At 39.6% G+C, this 18389-nt stretch overlaps 1 protein-coding gene across 4 annotated transcripts in view; it reads left to right on the top strand.

The window, feature by feature from the left end:
• The window catches only part of LOC136884297 (uncharacterized), a 75179-nt gene that overhangs the window by 2572 nt on the left and 54218 nt on the right, over positions 1-18389 (top strand). For 3 of the 4 annotated variants that reach the window (XR_010861342.2, XM_067156367.2, XM_067156368.2), the window contains exons 2-4: positions 10958-11106; positions 14527-14620; positions 18142-18262. Coding sequence is in view for 3 of the 4 variants with exons in the window: in XM_067156367.2 (XP_067012468.2) it covers positions 10958-11106; positions 14527-14620; positions 18142-18262 (364 nt within the window). In the remaining variant the exon portion in view is untranslated. Of the gene's footprint in view, positions 1-7625; positions 7781-10957; positions 11107-14526; positions 14621-18141; positions 18263-18389 lie in introns of those variants that run through there. The other variant, XM_067156369.2, reaches the window with a different exon arrangement.

Raw genomic sequence — 18389 nt, forward strand, 5'->3', positions numbered from 1 at the left:
ATCATATGTGAGGATCGGTGCGAAGTAGATGTGGTACAGGGTTGTTTTTGCTTTTTGTATTATTATTATTTTGAACTGTCCCATTGGTCATAATAAATAACTTAGGATATGCAGTCTTATAAAACTTACCTCATATGACATGTAGGAGAGGTAGAAGACGATCATTGTCACTGCTGAGGACCCACTGACCTGTCCCAAGAAGTAACTTGGTGGTTCTTTGATACCCAGTTTGAATGTTGGAATCATATAAAAGTAATATTTAACAATACCTGAAGTAGCAGAGAGGAAAACTCCTTTCTCAATGGTTGCTAGGGACTCACCATCGCAACCCCTAGAAGTATTTTTTCTTATATAGAAGAATTAAAACTGAGACTGAGTACATCTGATATTTGTGACCATTTTTTGTGTTTTTGGCCAGCATGGGTCGGCTTCATGGAGACAGGTTGTCTGTTGACTCCAATAGAACTCACATCATGTGTTGCTGCAAGGCCCCTTTTGTGCAGTTTCAAATTGTCATGACGTGCGCTCATAACCATTACTTTTGATCACTTAGTCACTTTTTAACAGAACTCCAGGGGGCCTCTTTGTGTTCTTATATATATATATACAGAAGAAATACAGCTGGAATTCTACAGCTCGCCTGCTATGGTGGACAAGTCCTGGACCAGAGAAAACCAGAAGTAAAGACATGTGATAGCCAGACTTTCAGTACACAGCTTTCACTACAAGCTGTGTATTAACAAGCGATTTCACATACCGGACGTAGATTGCGCGTGTGTGCTGTGCGGCAAAAATTTTGACATACCACATACTAAAGTGCATGAAAAGAACAAAGTCAATCACAGACTACAGTAAGGACTAAGATGCTCAACTAAGCGCACCTTCTTCTTATTATTAAATATATATGAATTGATCAGTATACCAGACAAGGTGTTCACTGGCATTTTGGAAAGAAGGGTGCGGTCAGTAGTTGAGAGTAAGTTGGATGAAAACCAGTGTGGTTTCAGACCACAGAGGGGCTGTTAGGATCAGATTTTTGCATCCGGGACATAGTGGGTTTGAACCCCACTGTCGGCAGCCCTGAAGATCGTTTTCTGTGGTTTCCCATTTTCACACCAGCCAAATCCTGGGGCTGTACCTTAATGAAGGAATCAATTCTCAGTATGTACCAGATAATTGAAAAAATAGTACGAAGGATAGGAATGGTAGGAGGGGGAGTATTCATTGTGGTGAAAGAAGAATTTGTAAGCACCGAGCTCGATAGCTGCAGTCGCTTAAGTGCGGCCAGTATCCAGTATTCAGGAGATAGTGGCTTCGAACCCTACTGTCGGCAGCCCTGAAAATGGTTTTCCGTGGTTTCCCATTTTCACACCAGGCAAATGCTGGGGCTGTACCTTAATTAAGGCCGCTTCCTTCCCAGTCCTAGCCCTTTCCTCTCCCATCGTCGCCGCAAGACCTATCTGTTACATAAAATCAGCTTCATGGTCCGTATCGCACTTCAATAGATTCACAATTAAGTATTTATTTATTTTCCACCTAGTCGATACAATGATTGCTTAAGGCAATTTTTAATGGTCAAAAGTGGTACATGTTTCGTATATTATCAACATCTTCAGCCACATAACACTGTTTAGATGAAAAATATATAAAATTGACAAAGTGTCCTTAAAATTAACACTTCCTCTAAAGCATTACTTTGTCAATTTTATATATTTTTCATCTAAACAGTGTTATGTGGCTGAAGATGTTGATAATATACGAAACATGTACCACTTTTGAACATAAAAAATTGCCTTAAGCAATCATTGTATCGACTAGGTGGAAAATAAATAAATACTTAATTGTAGACCTATCTGTGTCGGTGCGACGTAAAGCCAACAGCAAAAGAAAAAGAAAAAGTTGTAAGCTACAAAAAGGTTAAAGATGACAAACATGAAATTCTAGGTGTAAGGCTCATCTCTAAAGATAATAGGCAGTGTGATGTCTTTGGAGTTTACGGACTGGGAAAGGGTAGCGCAGACGCTGATTCAGAATTATTTAATAAGATAATCAGCTATGTGGGAAACGATAAGGAAAGGAACGTGATTGTAGCAGGTGATCTCAATTTACCAAATGACAGTTGGGAAGGTAATGCAAACGACATGAAGTATGACCAACAAATGGCAAATAAGTTAATACGGGAAGAGCATCAGATTCAGAAAGTGATGGAACCAACTAGAGGGAAGAATATTTTGGATGTGGTGCTGATAAAACCAGATGAGCTCTATAGAGAAACCGAAATAATAGATGGTGTTAGTGATCACGAAGCTCTTTTTGTGGTAGTTAAAAATAAATGTGAAAGAAAGGAAAATATTAAAATTAGGACTATTAAGCAGTACCATATGGCTGACAAAACAGGCATGAGGGAGTTTTTAAAAAGTAACTATGATCTGTGGAAAATGATAAATAAAAATGTAAACAGACTCATGGGTTTAAAGCAATTGTTGAGGAATGTGAAAATAGGTTTGCACCTTTAAAGGTGGTAAGGAATGGTAAAGATCCAATATATTATAACAGAGAAGTAAAGAGACTAAGAAGGAGGTGCACGTTGGAAAGAAATAGTTAGAAATGGCTGTAGAAGTAGGGAGAAATTGGAGGAACTTGCTAGGAAATTGAATCTAGCAAAGAAGTCAGCTAAGGATAACATGATGGCAAGCATAATTGGCAGTCATACAAATTTTAATGTAAATGGAAGAGTAAGTATAGGTACTTTAAGGCAGAATGAGATTTCAAGAAGGATATTCCAGGGATCATTAATGAACAATGTGTATGTGAGGACCTTCGAAAGGCAGAAGTATTCAGTCAGCAGTATGTAAAGATGTCCAGGTAGAGGAGGTGACTAATGCTAAAGAAGTATTAAAATTTACCTATGACAGCAGTGACATTTACAGTAGGCTACACAGTTTGAAAACTAGAAAAGCAGCTGGAATTGATAAGGTTTCGGGGGATATACCAAAGACAATGAGTTGGGATATAGTACCATATCTGAAGTACTTATTTGATTATTGTTTGCATGAAGGAACTATACCAAATGAATGGAGAGTTGCTGTCATAGCCTCTCTGTATAAAGGAAAGGGTGATAGACATAAAGCTGAAAATTACAGGCCAGTCAGTTTGACATGCATTGTATGTAAGCTTTGGGAAAGCATTCTTTCTGATTATATTAGACATGTTTGCAAAATTAATAATTGGTTTGATAGAAGGCAGTTTTGGTTTAGGAAAGGTTATTCCACTGAAGCTCAACTTGTAGGATTCCAGCAAGATATTCAGGACGTCAAATGGGCTGTATCGCAATTGACCTATTTAAGGCATTTGATAGGGTAGATCATGGAAGACTACTGGCAAAAATGAGTGCAATTGGACTTGACAAAAGAGTGACTGAATGGGTGGCTAAGTTTCTAGAAAATAGAACTCAGAGAATTAGAGTAGGCGAAGCTTTATCTGTCCCTGTAATAATTGAGAGGGGAATTCAAGGCAGTATTATTGGGCCTTTGTTTTCTCACATATATATCAATGGGTGGTGTGAATAAAAATGAGCACGCACTGTTTACTCGCGAATTTAGAGCAGGCACTCGCAATGAGGTGAATAAAAACCGCCTGTCGGAAGCAGTCATTCACAGCAGACCTGTGGCCTTGAGTACACACTCGAGTAGCAGAGTGTGCGCTCCAGATTTCTGGTGAATAAAGATAAAGCATGCACTTTTTCCGGTAAGCACCTGCTCATGTTTCCTTGAGCTAACTCAGTAGGTGACACCAAATGATAGTGTCAAGTTCAATAGCATGGCAGAGGTAACGGTGGTGATTAATTGGAAAAGAAAATTATATAAACTTTGCAGGGAATCATCTCAACTTGATTACAGTGTGTTATAAAGGTCCAGTAAGAAGCATACTGAAGAGCCTCCGTGGCTCAGATGGCAGCGCGCCGGCCTTTCACCTTTGGGTTTCGTGGTTCAAATCTCGGCCACTCCATGTGGGATCTGTGCTGGACAAAGCGGAGGTAGGACAGGTTTTTCTCCGGGTACTCCAGTTTTTTCTGTCATCTTTCATTCCAGCAACACTCTCCACTATCATAACATTTCATCTGTCAGTCATTAATCATTGCCCCAGAGGAGTGTGACAGGCTTTGGCAGCCAGCACGATTCCTATCTTCACCACTTCATTCATTCCATTCCTGACCTGGTCAGATGACTGGAAACAGGCTTTGGATTTTCAAGGAGCATACTGAATGGTTAGCGGAGCATTTCCTTGGGCACTCCAAAGAAACAAGAGGTGGTGCACTAACAAATGAAGAAAAAATTTAAATCTTCTTGTGTTATGTTGGTGACCCTGGGCTTCAGAGTGGAGTTGGTGAAGACATCTTGGAGAACTGTGTCAAAAAACATTTTCGCAGGTTTTGACATGAACAGAAATAAAAGCAGATTATTAGATAAAATTCTAACAAATGTTGCTTAAATGCAGGAAGCACGGGCTTAGTGGCAAGAACGTTGTTTGAGCTTCCCTTTTGCTGTCGGAACTGTAGACTGTACTTGTGTACAAATTCAGAAGCCGCATGTTCATGGGAATGACTACATTTACAGAAAAGGCGTCCCTAGCATTAATGTACAGGCCACTCAATTAGAAATAGGAAAGGATTTCCACCTATCAATACTTGTTATTGCACTTATTATGCTACAGGACCGGTTTCGACCCTTTACATAAGGTCATCCTCAGCTGAACCATGCATACATATCTATGTGATGAAGCTATGATTAAGATAGTATTGTCAAAGGAATGCCATACGATAATAAACATTAGGTCACATCCAAATGGGGCATGTCGTAACATGAACTGGCATATATGTCACTATGTACAACAATGCATTGTATGTCTAAAATAGTATGTTTAAGATCTTAAAATTAGTTGATAAAACATATCTCTACTTAAAACTAACTTATATATATATGTACAAGATGAATACAATATATGGGAGCACTTCATGCACATGAACGTTCGTGTCTTGCTTGTTGGCTTACTCCCGTGTTCAAGTCTTATTTACACAGTTGTACACTCAGCTGCTGTTCCTGGAGTTTAAATGATATGGTTTGCTTGTAAAATTGTATAAGTAAAAGATTTTGTCTTCATGTATGTACATAGAGTAAAACACTTTCCAATTTTAAAAAGGTGCCAGACGTATGGATAAAATTAGGGTAAAATATGTTCAGCTCTGCTGTGTGTGTTGCCTTATGTTAAGATGAAATCATGTTGTCCTGCGACGTCCATAAAATTTGAGTGACATTGGGTGGAATGGCGTAGAAGTAGGAAGGGAGCGGCCGTGGCCTTAATGAAGGTACAACCCAAGCATTTTCCTAGTGTGAAAATGGGAAATCATGGAAAACCATCTTCAAGGCTGCTGACAGTGGGGATCGAACCCACTATCTCCCAGATGCAAGCTCACAGCTGCGCGCCCTTAACCACAGGGCCAAGTCATCCGGTCCTGCATATCTGGCTCCTTAAAAATATCATTCAATTGTCAATATATTATTTTCATCATAATTAATGTTTGTTATTTACGTTATAGGTCTACCATTTTCCTCAATTTATTAATGTCGTAATATTCAGGCTATGATTTCCCACCTTTCAGACGGCCGATGGTAGGGTTATTCTCCCCCTGCATCATTCATCAGCCGCTTCTCCTATTATTTTAACAATGTGCATTTGCTTCCCGTACGCTTTAATTCTACTTTATATTTCAGTCTCGGTTTCATGTTTTGTAATTTTTTACCAACAGTTGTTGGACGGGAATTCTTCTTCACCTTCTACCACTTTTCCCACCTCTGTGGGGTCCTGGGTGCTAATTGTGTCGCAAATGTGGACTTGGCCCTGTTTTACGGCCGGATGCCCTCCTGACGCAAACCCTAGATGGAGGGATGTAATCACTATTGCGTGTTTCTGTGGTGGTTGGTAGCGTAGTGGGTTGTGCGAATATGAATAGGAAAGTGTTGGGAAAAACACAAACACCCAGTCTCCGGGCCAGAAGTATTAATCAGAGGCTATCTATTAAAGTCCCTGACCCAGCCGGGACCCTCTGAACCGAAGGCCTCAATGCTAACCATTCAGCCAATCAGACAGTTGTTGGACGGAAATGTTTAAGTTAAATTTTTTTTTTTTGCTAGGGGCTTTACGTCGCAGTGACACTGAGTGGCTGAGTGGCTTTTCCATTTGTATTCCATTTGTCCCCTGAAGACATGTCTGAGTCAGACATAAAATTAATTATGTTACGACTAGTTGGGTTTCGTATAATAGCAGCAGTAATGCCATCTAACAGACATGAGCAGCAGCAGAAGAGAGAAAGCCCAGTCTCAATCATACCTCAGCTAACAACAGTCGTCTGTCCCTGTAATATTAGCGTTAAGGTTTTAGTAACTTAGGGCGTTGTTGGCCATCACATTTTGTTTTTCCACGGTGTGGGTGATATAATGGACTTTGTAATAAAAATCTAAATTCGTGAATATGTCCATTGTTGTTACTAGTTCTGTAATATAAAAATTATTAGGTCTCTACCTCAGTGGCAAATGATACACAAAAATACATTATTCTCAACAACTACATTTTAAGTTAAAAATAAAAGAAGACATGTTTCCTAAAATACAGTATTATACAATTTACATTAACATTTTTTCTATTAAACACACAGCTCATCCTTAATAAATTTATATTATTTACAAAATTCTACTCATATCTTCTGTACTTACATAATCAACTCACATACAGTATGTGGAATCACTTCAAAAAATACTATACAGTGAGATTTAAATGTACATTGTTTTGTTTTTTCTAACTCATTTTGGTACCTAATGTGGATAACGACCTGCTGCGTCTTAACCAGACCCCCTTTTGCCACTGGTTGTCAGTGGTTTCCCATTTTCACACCAGGCTGTACTTTAGGCCACAGCTGCTACCTTCCCATTCCTATCCCATCATCGCCATAAAACCTATGTGTCGGTGTGACGCAAAGCAAATTCTAAAAAATTTAAAATACACGATCTACCAGCATGAAGCAAAAAAAATGAAGTGTTCAGACAACAGGGCAACACTATTTTATTTATATAGGCCTAGATATATTGATAACATTTTGTCTTCGGCAAAACGCCGGTAATATAATAATATACTCTTATTATACTTTTTTTCTTACTGGGTTCGATCCCACCTCAGATCGGTGGTATTGGTGTTTGATTGCACTGACATAACACCAAATACTGTATTTGATAACACTAGCCTTGTGTTGGTAGAGATACGTAACTCCACATCACACGTTTGCTACCTGGCTGTTGTCTTATAGCCCGGGAGGGGAGGAGCGAGTGTTATGAATACGGCAGCATGGGATTGTATTTGGTATAGCTCAAGCCAGATAGTGGGCGAATGTGTACGAAGTGGGGGTGGAATTTAATATCTTTTTTTCATGGTGTGTGGTGGTCTCCATATGATATCAAAACAGCAAAGTACGTCTGTCTCTAGTCAAGGCCGTGTTGCGCTATTTTGGCATGTGGCAACGTCGCAGCCCGTCTTTACAACTGAACAGTACACAGTGTGCTGCACGTATGTCGTACGATTGCATGTACGACGCCCTCCACGTCTATATATTTGTATTGCAATTTCTAGTATTATGGTGTCTATGGTGATATCAACATTTTATAATTATGCCAGATAGATGTGTGGTGCCGGGATGCAGAAGCAACTCCAATAATTCATTAAAATTAGAGGGGTACGTAAGCAGTTTTCGATTTCCTAAGGATCCTGATCTTCGTAGTAAATGGATTCGTTCAGTCTCACGCGCAGACTGGTTACCAGCCACCAGATCGGTGGTGTGTATGAAACACTTTGAGGACAGTGACTTGAGCTTTATTGAAAAATACATCGATAAGGACAAAAAGACGTGGTTCCGTAAACGTGATCATCCCATTTTGTGTCCAGGTGCAGTTCCGAAATTGTTTCTAAATTTAACGTCAAATCAACGTAGTGCAAGTAGAAACAAGCGCAAAAATCTGCTAGAGGAAAGAGAAGAAATTGACATTCTCCAAACAAAGCCAAAGGAGGACCAACAAAAGGAGGCAGACGAAGAAAATCATGTCAAATATTTTCCTCATTTTTCGGACAATTTATCAGGGAAAATATCTGCAAAAGACTGGTCAGTACCGTATTTAAAATACATCTTGCAGCTCGGTGTATAAACAAGACATAACGAATGCCCTCAAAATATATTTTAGTACCTATTAGAATTAACGATTTTAGCATGGAACTGCATGTGAACGGGCGATGTCTACCGAATTAATTTTTACGAGATAAAATTTCAATCTTATAATAATCTGTAAAAAATGTACTTACATATGGAATGATCGTTCATCTCATAGATTTTGTTTATAGTGTTTACCAGATTATATCAGTAGCAAAAGTATTCTTGATGATTAACACACATTCCATTCTGAATTCGCCCTATTGTTTTTGCCTTTGTAGCATTCACAAATTCTTCTCCAAAATCCATGTTGCCTTCTTTGGTAACTCGAAACTCGCGTGATGACTGTACTGGGATCGCTGACTTCTCGCCCCGCTGTTTGCTATTCTGTGCGATAAACAAACAAATGCGCCTCCCCATGCAAGCACAATAATATTTTGAATAAGTATTACATACACACTCACATATAGACAGAAAGGCCGCTCTGTGGCTCAGACCGCAAACAGTCGGCCTCTCACTGCTGAGGTCCGTGGTTCAAACCCCGGTCACTCCACGTCAGATTTGCGCTGGACAAAGAGGAGGCGGGGCCGGTTTTCTTTGGGCTAATTTCAACCCTTTTTGGGTGGGTATGTATGTTGGGTATTCAGCCCAAAGGCTGGTTTGATCCTGTACAGCTCCACCAACAGCTGTAGGTAGCCTAGGTATCACTGAAGAGGTATACTAGGGAAATGAGGAGTGAGGTAGTTTCCCCGTTGCTTTCCTCACTGAGCCAGAAGGTGCTATTACATATCAGTCTGCCAGGTCCACTGAAATGCATGCACCAACTGACCCTATAAGCGATATCTTCACACAATTCATAACAAGGACTGGCTGCATAAGGAACAGTATTACTAGAACCACTCATACCTTGGTCACTTTCATATTGTCAAAGCCAAGGATGAGACTCAGACAGGTCAATGAAAGTAACAAACTTATTCTAGCCCATACCAGAAGACATAGTGCACTGTAAACACTAGGTCCTGCCAGCAAGGGCAACTTTGTGGGTGGGGGCAGTAGAATAACACCCACGGTAGCCCCTGCCTATCATAAGAAAGCGACTAAAGGGGACCCCAGAGGCTCCTAACTTGGGAAAGTGAGTTGGCGACCACGGGATCCTTAGCTGAGGCCTGGCATTGCTTTCACTTACTTGTGCCAGGCTCCTTACGTTTGTCTTATCGTATCTGACCTCCCTTAGTCTTCTATTGTTCTTTTCCGACCCCAGTGGAATTAGGTCAAGAGGCCTAGGGAGTCTTTCATTTTCACCCTCTTTGTAGTCCATATTTCTTTGGCTGATACCTTCATTCTTGGAAGTGTCAGATACCTTCAATTTTCTCTCATTGATTAGTATTAATAGAGGATAGTTGCCTAGGTGTACTTCCTCTTAAAGCAGTAATCACCACCACCACCACCACTTTCATCTTTCATTCCGGCAACATTTTCTATATATACCACTGTGGGTGGGGGATGCAGATGAATACACCCACGATATCCCCTGCCTGCCGTAAAAGGGGCGACCAAGGGATGATCAAATTAGAACCATGAGACTACTTGTGATTAGTACCACCATGCGGGGAACACCATGGGTCGCTTTTACTTGCACATAGTACCACTATGTTAGGTACCAAATACGTTTGTGATTAGTAGCAATAGAGTATGGTGCCGGCTTCTATAGTACCTGTGATTCGTACCCCTATATGAGCAACACCATGGTTCTGCCTTGCCTATGCTTAGTACCCACTATGTGAGAAATACCGCGGGATAGTGCAGGTCCCTGTGGTTAGTCCACTTTTGTGAGGAACGTCCTAGGTTTTGCATGGCCTGTATAGGTTTGCATTGCCTGTAAATAGTGCCGCAGTGTGCGAAACACCGTAGGTTTGTATTCCATGTGCGAATTTCTTTACCTGTGAGTAGTACCATACTGTGTGAAATGCCGTGAGTCTACGCTACTTTTGATTAGTACCACAATATGACTAATAGCATGGTTCTATTTTCCTAGCGACAAATACCATACCATACAAATACTTTCCTAACAATAAGTACCATTATGAGAGGCCCATGACTTGGATTTTGAACCCCTTTTAGACTAAAAGCATCATCGATTCAGTATTATGCTATAGACGCATACTATTGTTTCATGTCAGTTTCTGTGAATGCGAGACATTGCGGGTCGGATCCACTCATTGTTTTAAATTCATATCCATCCATCCATTCATTCATTCTTCGTCCTCACATTTTGAATTCTGGTCGGTGGAGGATTTCGGATTTTTAATTTGTCATTCCATTTCGTCTCATTTCGTACCATTAGGGGCCGATGGTCTCGATGTTAGGCCCATTTAAGCAACAAGCTTCATCATCACATTTTCTATAAGCATTTTATTTGTTGTTCATTAATTATTGCCCCAGAGGAGTGCAGTAGGCTTTGCCAGCCAGCACAATTTCCTATCCTCAGTTGTAAAAGTGACCTTCATTCATTCTATTCCTGGCGCGGTCAGTGACTGGAAACAGGCTGTGGATGTCCATTTTCATATTGACAGAAATTGAACCAGTGATCTCTCTTATGTGACATGGAAAGTTTTTATGAACATTTTTTTAACAAAATTATTATTTTCATAATGTATGCTTCAGGCAATATATCAACTTAAATTTTAGCAATAACGTGTCTTGTTTCAGGGGTTTATGCGCAATTGCAATGGCACCTAGTGACGCATCTGGGCAGCAGGGAGCTCAGTTTGTACATCAGCCTCAAGTCCAGCAGCTGGTGTTTGAAGCACAACCACAAACAGAGAATGGCTTCTATGTTAATACACTTCCTTTGACAGGTATGTTTGGAAAATTTTTGTTTGTTGTTTGTTCCATTTTCTTTCTCTCTCTCTTTTTTTTTTTTTTTTCTTCTGAGATTCAGGCTGTGTCCCACTGCGCTGCTTTTAGCTAAAATGTCTTCTATTTTGTTATTTTAAAGCTATTGTATTATCTTATCTGACTCTTTGGCTGAATGGTCAGCATTGAGGCCTTCGTTTCAGAGGGTCCCGGGTTTGATTCTTGGCTGGGTCGGGGATTTTGATAGTGACTGATAAATTATTTTGGCTTGGGGACTGGGTATTTGTGTTTGTCCCAACACTCTCTTCTTCATCTTCAGAAAACACACCACTCTACCAACCACCACAGAAACACGCAATAGTGATTACATCCCTCCATATAGGGTTGGTGTCAGGAAGCGCATCTGGCCATAAAACTGCCAAATCCACAAATGCGATACAATTCACATACATAATCCCTATGTTGGGACAAAGCAGTAGAAGAAGTAGAAGAAATATCTTTGATTACCTTTCTTAAATTATTCTTCTTTCCTGTCTGATCTGCGTCTTTCAGTCAGGCACTTCCAAAGTTACGTCTAGCACTGAGACAGTGTATTTTTATTTCTACAGCCAGATTTTTTGGTACTCCTTCTTTTTGTAAGGCAGATTCAGTAAATCTTCTCCAAGTCACCTCTGGCCTTCCTCTTTCTCAGCTCGGTTCATAAATGTCCAAGGAACAGTGTAAAGGTGGGATACATCTTGTCTCATTACATGAGCACATCAGCGAAACTGCTTCTCTTCTCTCGCTGATAAGGCTGACCTGGCTGTTGTTCATTTTGGAGCTGATCCTTCAGTGTGATGCCGGCAGAAGACCACGGCATACATGCCTTCGTCGCTGCTTCTTTTTCCCAATCCAAGCTTTAGAGCAATACAGAAGAGCTGGGTAGATTATACAGGATGAAGCGAAATTTGTGCACTCGGGCATCAAAGCGCGTCTCCTCACATGCCAGCAATTAAAAAAATGTCTCTTACAAAAGTTTGTCCTACCAAAACTCTATACACTGCACCAACTGGTCAGCACAACTAGTATGTGCTGACAGAGGTAGTTACCCTGCATGTTGTTACAGTGTTGCCAGATTGCCACTCTTCAACATTCTTTTTCTGCCGGATATACTCGCAAGACGAACTTTTGTGAGACATTTTTTTATTGCTGGCATGTGAGGAGTCGCGCTGCAACGCCTGAGTGCGCGAATTTCACTTCACCCTGTATATGTATATGCCTTACCCTTCAGTTTGACCCGCATCTGTCTGTCGCACATGACTCTACTTAGCACATGCCATTTCATTGAGTCAGTTTGATGTGATGTTTAATGTCAGCATTTTACGTGACATCAGTAGTGGCAATAAATTCTAGATACTTATATTTCTCTGTCATTGTTAGTAGTTTGCCATCCAAAAAAACAGTTTCTTCTGGTCCAATTTGTTTAGGTTCTGCCAAGTTACACCACATATATACTCTTGTCTTTTGTGACACACCAAGTTTTGAATTAGAGGTCAAAGGTAATTTCAGACACACTCTTCTTGCAATGCTGATTCTGGTTTTGATTACAATGTTTGAAACCCGTTGTTGTGTTAGCATCCTCGGTACTTAAACTGTGACATCCCTTCATTGGTGTTTCCATCGAAGGTAAACCCTAAAGATTGTGATAACAGCAATTTGGCGTTCCCTGGACAGCATTATAGTACTGGCAGGTTGCTGCTACACAGTGACACACACAAATATAGATGAACGATAATAGCTCCACGAGTAGTCCTTTTCAGGAGCAACCAGACCCTGAATATTCATTGATTCATCTTGGCGATAAGTTAAGGATGTGCCACTTAAACATTGAATCAGTTTTACCATATATGTCGTTTCTTATGCTTGTAAAGAGAGTAGATGTCATTACATTACAGGACACCAATACTAAAGATACAGATCTATACAGAAGAGGCAAAATATATAGCTACACTGTAATTAGGGCAGTGAACATACAGCATTGCAGTGGATGCAAGATTGCATCTTACTGACGTCAAAGTGGACAGAACAGCAGATATTTTCGTTCTGGCTGTAGAACATTCTGGCATTACAATTGTCAGCATTTGCAAACCCATGGAATTGATTTGATTTAACCTGCCAGTATGTCTTTTCAGCCACCCACCTTTTTTATGCGAGGGATTTTAACAGCCGTATTGAAGTGTGCGAATATGAAGATGGAAATGGGGTTGCTTTAAATTCATGAACCGGAATAAACATTCTTAAAATTATACACAAAGGTAAGGACCCAGGTACATTCAGATCTGGAAGGTGACAAAAGGATTATTCTCCTGATCTCTGCATAATATCCAAACCATCACCTGAAATTAACTATAGGTCTACAGCACAAAAGAGGATACTGAAATCTTTTACACATAGTTATCATCGACCAGTTATCATGAAACATTGTGTTGAAATTCCAGTAGTCTCGTCAATAACTCAACCAGGATAGAACTTCCAGTGTGCAAAGTACAACCTTTTCGCGAAGGGGCTTGACAACGCTGTTCATGGATTCTTCCAGTTCCTGCTAATTATGAAAGATTTGTCAGTACAATGAAAGTCAGTCTGGCAAGGTTCATCCCACATGGTTATCATGAAGATTGATCCAAAGTATGCAATTAATTATTGTATATGTGAAGTATAAGGAGAAGTATGACAAAATTGTAGTGAATGTACTCCTAAGTGCTCTTAACACATTTGCCACTTGTCCTTAAGACCCTTGTGTCACCAAGGAACTGAAATCATAATTATTCTGTTGGGAGTTCTCAATGCAAAGTAGACAAGATTCATGCTTACAAGGAAATCCTGTTTATTCATGAGACTTCCGTGTTGAGGAGCTAGATACAGCTTTTACTGTGTTTGACAAATAAAGCAGCTAGTTTTGATCGTGTTCACCCAGAGTTGCTCAGATCCACAGGACTTCTTATGAAACAGTGGCTAGTTGAATATTTCAATGAGATCTTGCAGACTGGCCATCTGCCTAAGCTATTTGAATGAGCCAAAGTGAAACTTGGAAAGGAAGGTACTCAACCATGAGATTAATGACCAATTTCACTCCTCAGCATGACCTACAAACTGTCAGAAAGACTAATCCAAAATTGTATTCAGGAGGCTATCAAGAGAATAATCACGTAAAATATTCCTTGAAAGGAAACCGTTGAAATTCCACCTTATTCAATACGATACATATCCCTAAAAAGGTCTAAATCTTTAACAAATAGTTACATTAGGTACATGTTTCGGCCATAATTTTGGCCTCCTCCTTAACCACAAGTGTATGACCAATGATTTTCACGGCTGGTATAGTAACATTTGTCTTAAACCTTAAATGTGTTTGAAATAATTCTGTTCGCGCTTTTTGTTAACAGGTACGAGTTGGGTATACTCAGACCCAAAGCAACAAGCCATACTTCCTACTAGTAACAATAGTCTACTTCAAAGTCTGCTTGAGCAACCTCAGAAGTAAGTGAAATGGATTATATAACTTAATTATTATTTATTATTTTTTTTGCTAGTTGTTTTACGTCGCACCGACACAGATAGGTCTTATGGCGACGATGGGATAGGGAAGGGCTAGGACTGGGAAGGAAGCGGCCGTGGCCTTAATTAAGGTACAGCCCCAGCATTTGCCTGGTGTGAAAATGGGAAACCACGGAAAACCATTTTCAGGGCTGCCGACAGTGGGGTTCGAACCTATTATCTCCCGAGTACTGGACACTGCCCGCACTTAAGCGACTGCAGCTATCGAGCTCGGTCTTAATTATTTTATAACCAGTAATGTGAAGTGGAGAATGTTGAGATAGGATAGGGGTTTATAGAGTTTGGCGAGCTAAGGTGTAGATGATACCAAACACTAAGAAGTTACATCGGGTATCCATCAAGCAGCACATGCTGTTATAATCACTTTGGGTACATCTTGCTCTTCTGTTTAGACCCTCATCCTTTTCAGATTGTCGTTTAACTGTCACATCTGCACAAGTTGTATTTTTTCCAAAATATATGGACCAAAGACTTCATTGAATTAACTGTTTGGCTCAAATAATTTATCACATTCGTAGTTCTCATTCAGTTGCTGCTCTGTTTAACCTGTCGAGCGGGGTGGCTTGTAAGCTAAGTAGGCTTCCTCTGAAAGCATAGCTCCAGGTAATTTGTACAGTATTGTAGGTTTGTTTTAAAAACTATCAACTCTGGGGCAGTTGGAGATAATAGTCCGACGTTAAAATAGATGAGAGTTCACATGTTGCAAATTGTATTGTTTAAACCAAATTCTTGGTTTCCAGCATGTTTCCTAGTGAAATACAATGTTACGCTTCTCTTAGAAATAGTTTCCATCAGAATATACCATGCCAACAATATTCTGATTTCATTTCCATCAATCTTTGCTCCTTTTAGCACCCTTTTTAGCCAAAACCGTCAGAATATATTTTTTAGTTTTTGTTACAATTTGTTCCATCATACCTAATATTGTTCAAAAGCAATTCACAATTTTTGAGTGGACTATTATTATTTATAACAGTTAATGTTGTTTATATTCAGTTAGAAGAGAGGGAAATGGTTCAAGTTTGCAAGTTGTATCAGTTTCTTGTCTTTCTTTATGAACGGTAGGGTATGGCTCATGTTCTTCACTATCACTCTATTCAGTTTCAAAACAAACACTTTCTTCATCACTGCTAGAATGGCTTTTCAATACGAGTCCGCTTATCTCTACATCATTCAACTCCTGTAGTTCTTCCTCATGAAGGTTTGCTACAGTTCTCATTAAACTGGAATGGTGCATTGTGTGACCCCAACATGCAAGATGGCTGTTACGGATTGATTTCCCTTGGTTCACAGTATCTCGACATTTTCCTAACAATAATACTTTAAAATAATTTATGTACATTGGTCCACCTTTTCAATATAAATGGGACTGTCCACTTAAATATGAATGGGAAATGTAGCAATGATAGTGATGTAACTCAAGCAAGGTAGGTCAGGTCTGAATTTACAAAGGAAGGGGAGAGATAAGAGGCTTCTACATTTGGCGTTGCACCAGAATCACTTTAGCGTGGCTTCCAAGCCACGTTGGGATTGCGGGAAACGAACTAGTGGATGAAGCTGCAAAGGAAGCTGTATTTTTACCTCCAAGACCAGTCAATGTACCTGCTAAGGATATTTGTTCTCAGCTACGTCGAACCATCTTGGCGTCCTGGGAATCGGAGTGGCTAGATATCCGAACTCCCAACAAGCTGAGAGCAATTAAGAAGACAACTGCCGTGTGGCGGTCCTCTTTCCGACCTTCATGGAGAGAGGCCATAGTACTGAGCAGGCTGAGGATAGGTCATTTACGATCCACGCACTCTTATCTCCAAGAGGGAAGACCCCCCCCCCCCCCCAAGTGTGTTCTTGTGGTGCCGACTTCACCGTGGCCCACATCCTCGCAGAGTGCGCCGATCTCTCTGGCCTAAGACGGAGCCTCGGCCCGCAGGAAACACTCGAACACATACTAGCCGATGACGCGACTACTGCTGATCTCGTCATCCGCTTTATGCGCGACAGTGGACTTATCAAGGGTATATAAATTAAAAGTGTACTGTTACTCAGGGAACGTACGTTCCCTTTTGATACGTTAATAATCCTTTCAGCCTAATTCTATAATTGTTTTTTGTTTTATTTTGTACTGCGTTTCCAAATTCCTTTGTTGAATAAATAATTTTGTTTTATATTTTAAATTTCTTTTCCACTTATTTGTTCAGAGAGGATGATTACCTCATTGTACTTCCTCTTAAAAAAAAAATCACCACCACCACATTTGGCATTCCGACTGGGAAGCCTGGGAGTTGCTCCCCTCTCTCAGTACAGGATTCTATGATAGAGGGGAAAGAGAGGAAAGGAAGGGAATTGGTGGTGGAGTGCTCCCCTCTAACAATAGGTTAGCTGTTGGGAGGTGGGGGTGGGGGGACTATCCAAGAGATGGAATAGGGGAACCCGGGGTAATTAGAACATTATCATATAAATACCATATGTAGAAAAATAAAATACAAAGTTGATAGGGTAAGTAAAAAGAAACTCTTGCACTAATTGAGTAACACTGTATAATGTGTGGGAATGCAGAAGTATCATTAGTTACTTTTTGGGATTTATATGATAATGTTCTAATTACCCCAGGTTCCCCTATCGTGTTGACAGCTAAAGTTCATTGTCATAGTCGACAAGTGTAACCTTTTTTATGTTTTGTTGTTTTGTTTATATTTCCTCTACGTAGCTGATGGAGAAATTTGTTATGTTGTAGAAGGAAATAAAGGTATGATATAGCCATGTTAAATGTAGTGTATGTTTCAACCCAACTACTAAGTTATTATGGAAGACGCCTTAAAAATCTTTCAAATATGTTGGACATAAAACATGATGAAAATAAAATATGAAAAAAAAAAAAAAAAAAAAGCAGTGAACACATTTAAAAATTTTAATAACAATATGCAATGTCTTTCTTCGTCCTAAATGTTTCTTCTTTATTATGATGATATGTAGCAACAGTGTAAATGTGGAGTGGTCTCATACTGCAGTAAACAAAACAAATGCTAGTTGAATGATAATAAATACACTGTAGGCTAGGGAATTTCTCTGCTACATTATTGTTATTGGACCTTGATATATTATTATTATTATTATTATTATTATTATTATTATTATTATTATTATTATTATTATTATTATTATTATTATTCTATATCGTGAAAAACGTTACGGTTAAACATTGAATGTGTTGTTTAGTTTTGGACTCACAATCCATCTTACATCAACACGGTCACTTGACAGAGTCCACTCAATGAGCCTAAAAAGGTGGGAACTTCTATGTCCTAGAAAAAATAAATAAAAAGCGTTGTATGTCTGTTATATATTGAAAGTGTTCAGATTTTCTTCATCTCCGATAAAGTAGTTTTGTTGAAAGTGACTGGATTTTGTATTCATTGATTCAATTGGAATGTACAATCTTGTTGCAGCTCTCTGTCTCCAGCTTTGAATCACTCTTATGATCCTGGCACTAAAGAGCTTCTGGTGATGCTTCAAAATGGTGAACAGCGGTTAATTAAGTTCGAAGTACAGAACAAAGCTCCCAGTCAGGTGAGTGTGATGGCAAGTTCGGACATTCAGGAAAATTCTTTCCTAGAAATGTCCAGAAAAACTACATATTATCCACTCAAAGTTCTAAATATAAATTCACAGTTGTGGTATCGGGATGGTACAATGT

The sequence above is a fragment of the Anabrus simplex genome, chromosome 12 (genome assembly GCF_040414725.1).
Source record: "Anabrus simplex isolate iqAnaSimp1 chromosome 12, ASM4041472v1, whole genome shotgun sequence".
Taxonomy (NCBI): Eukaryota; Metazoa; Arthropoda; class Insecta; order Orthoptera; family Tettigoniidae; genus Anabrus; species Anabrus simplex.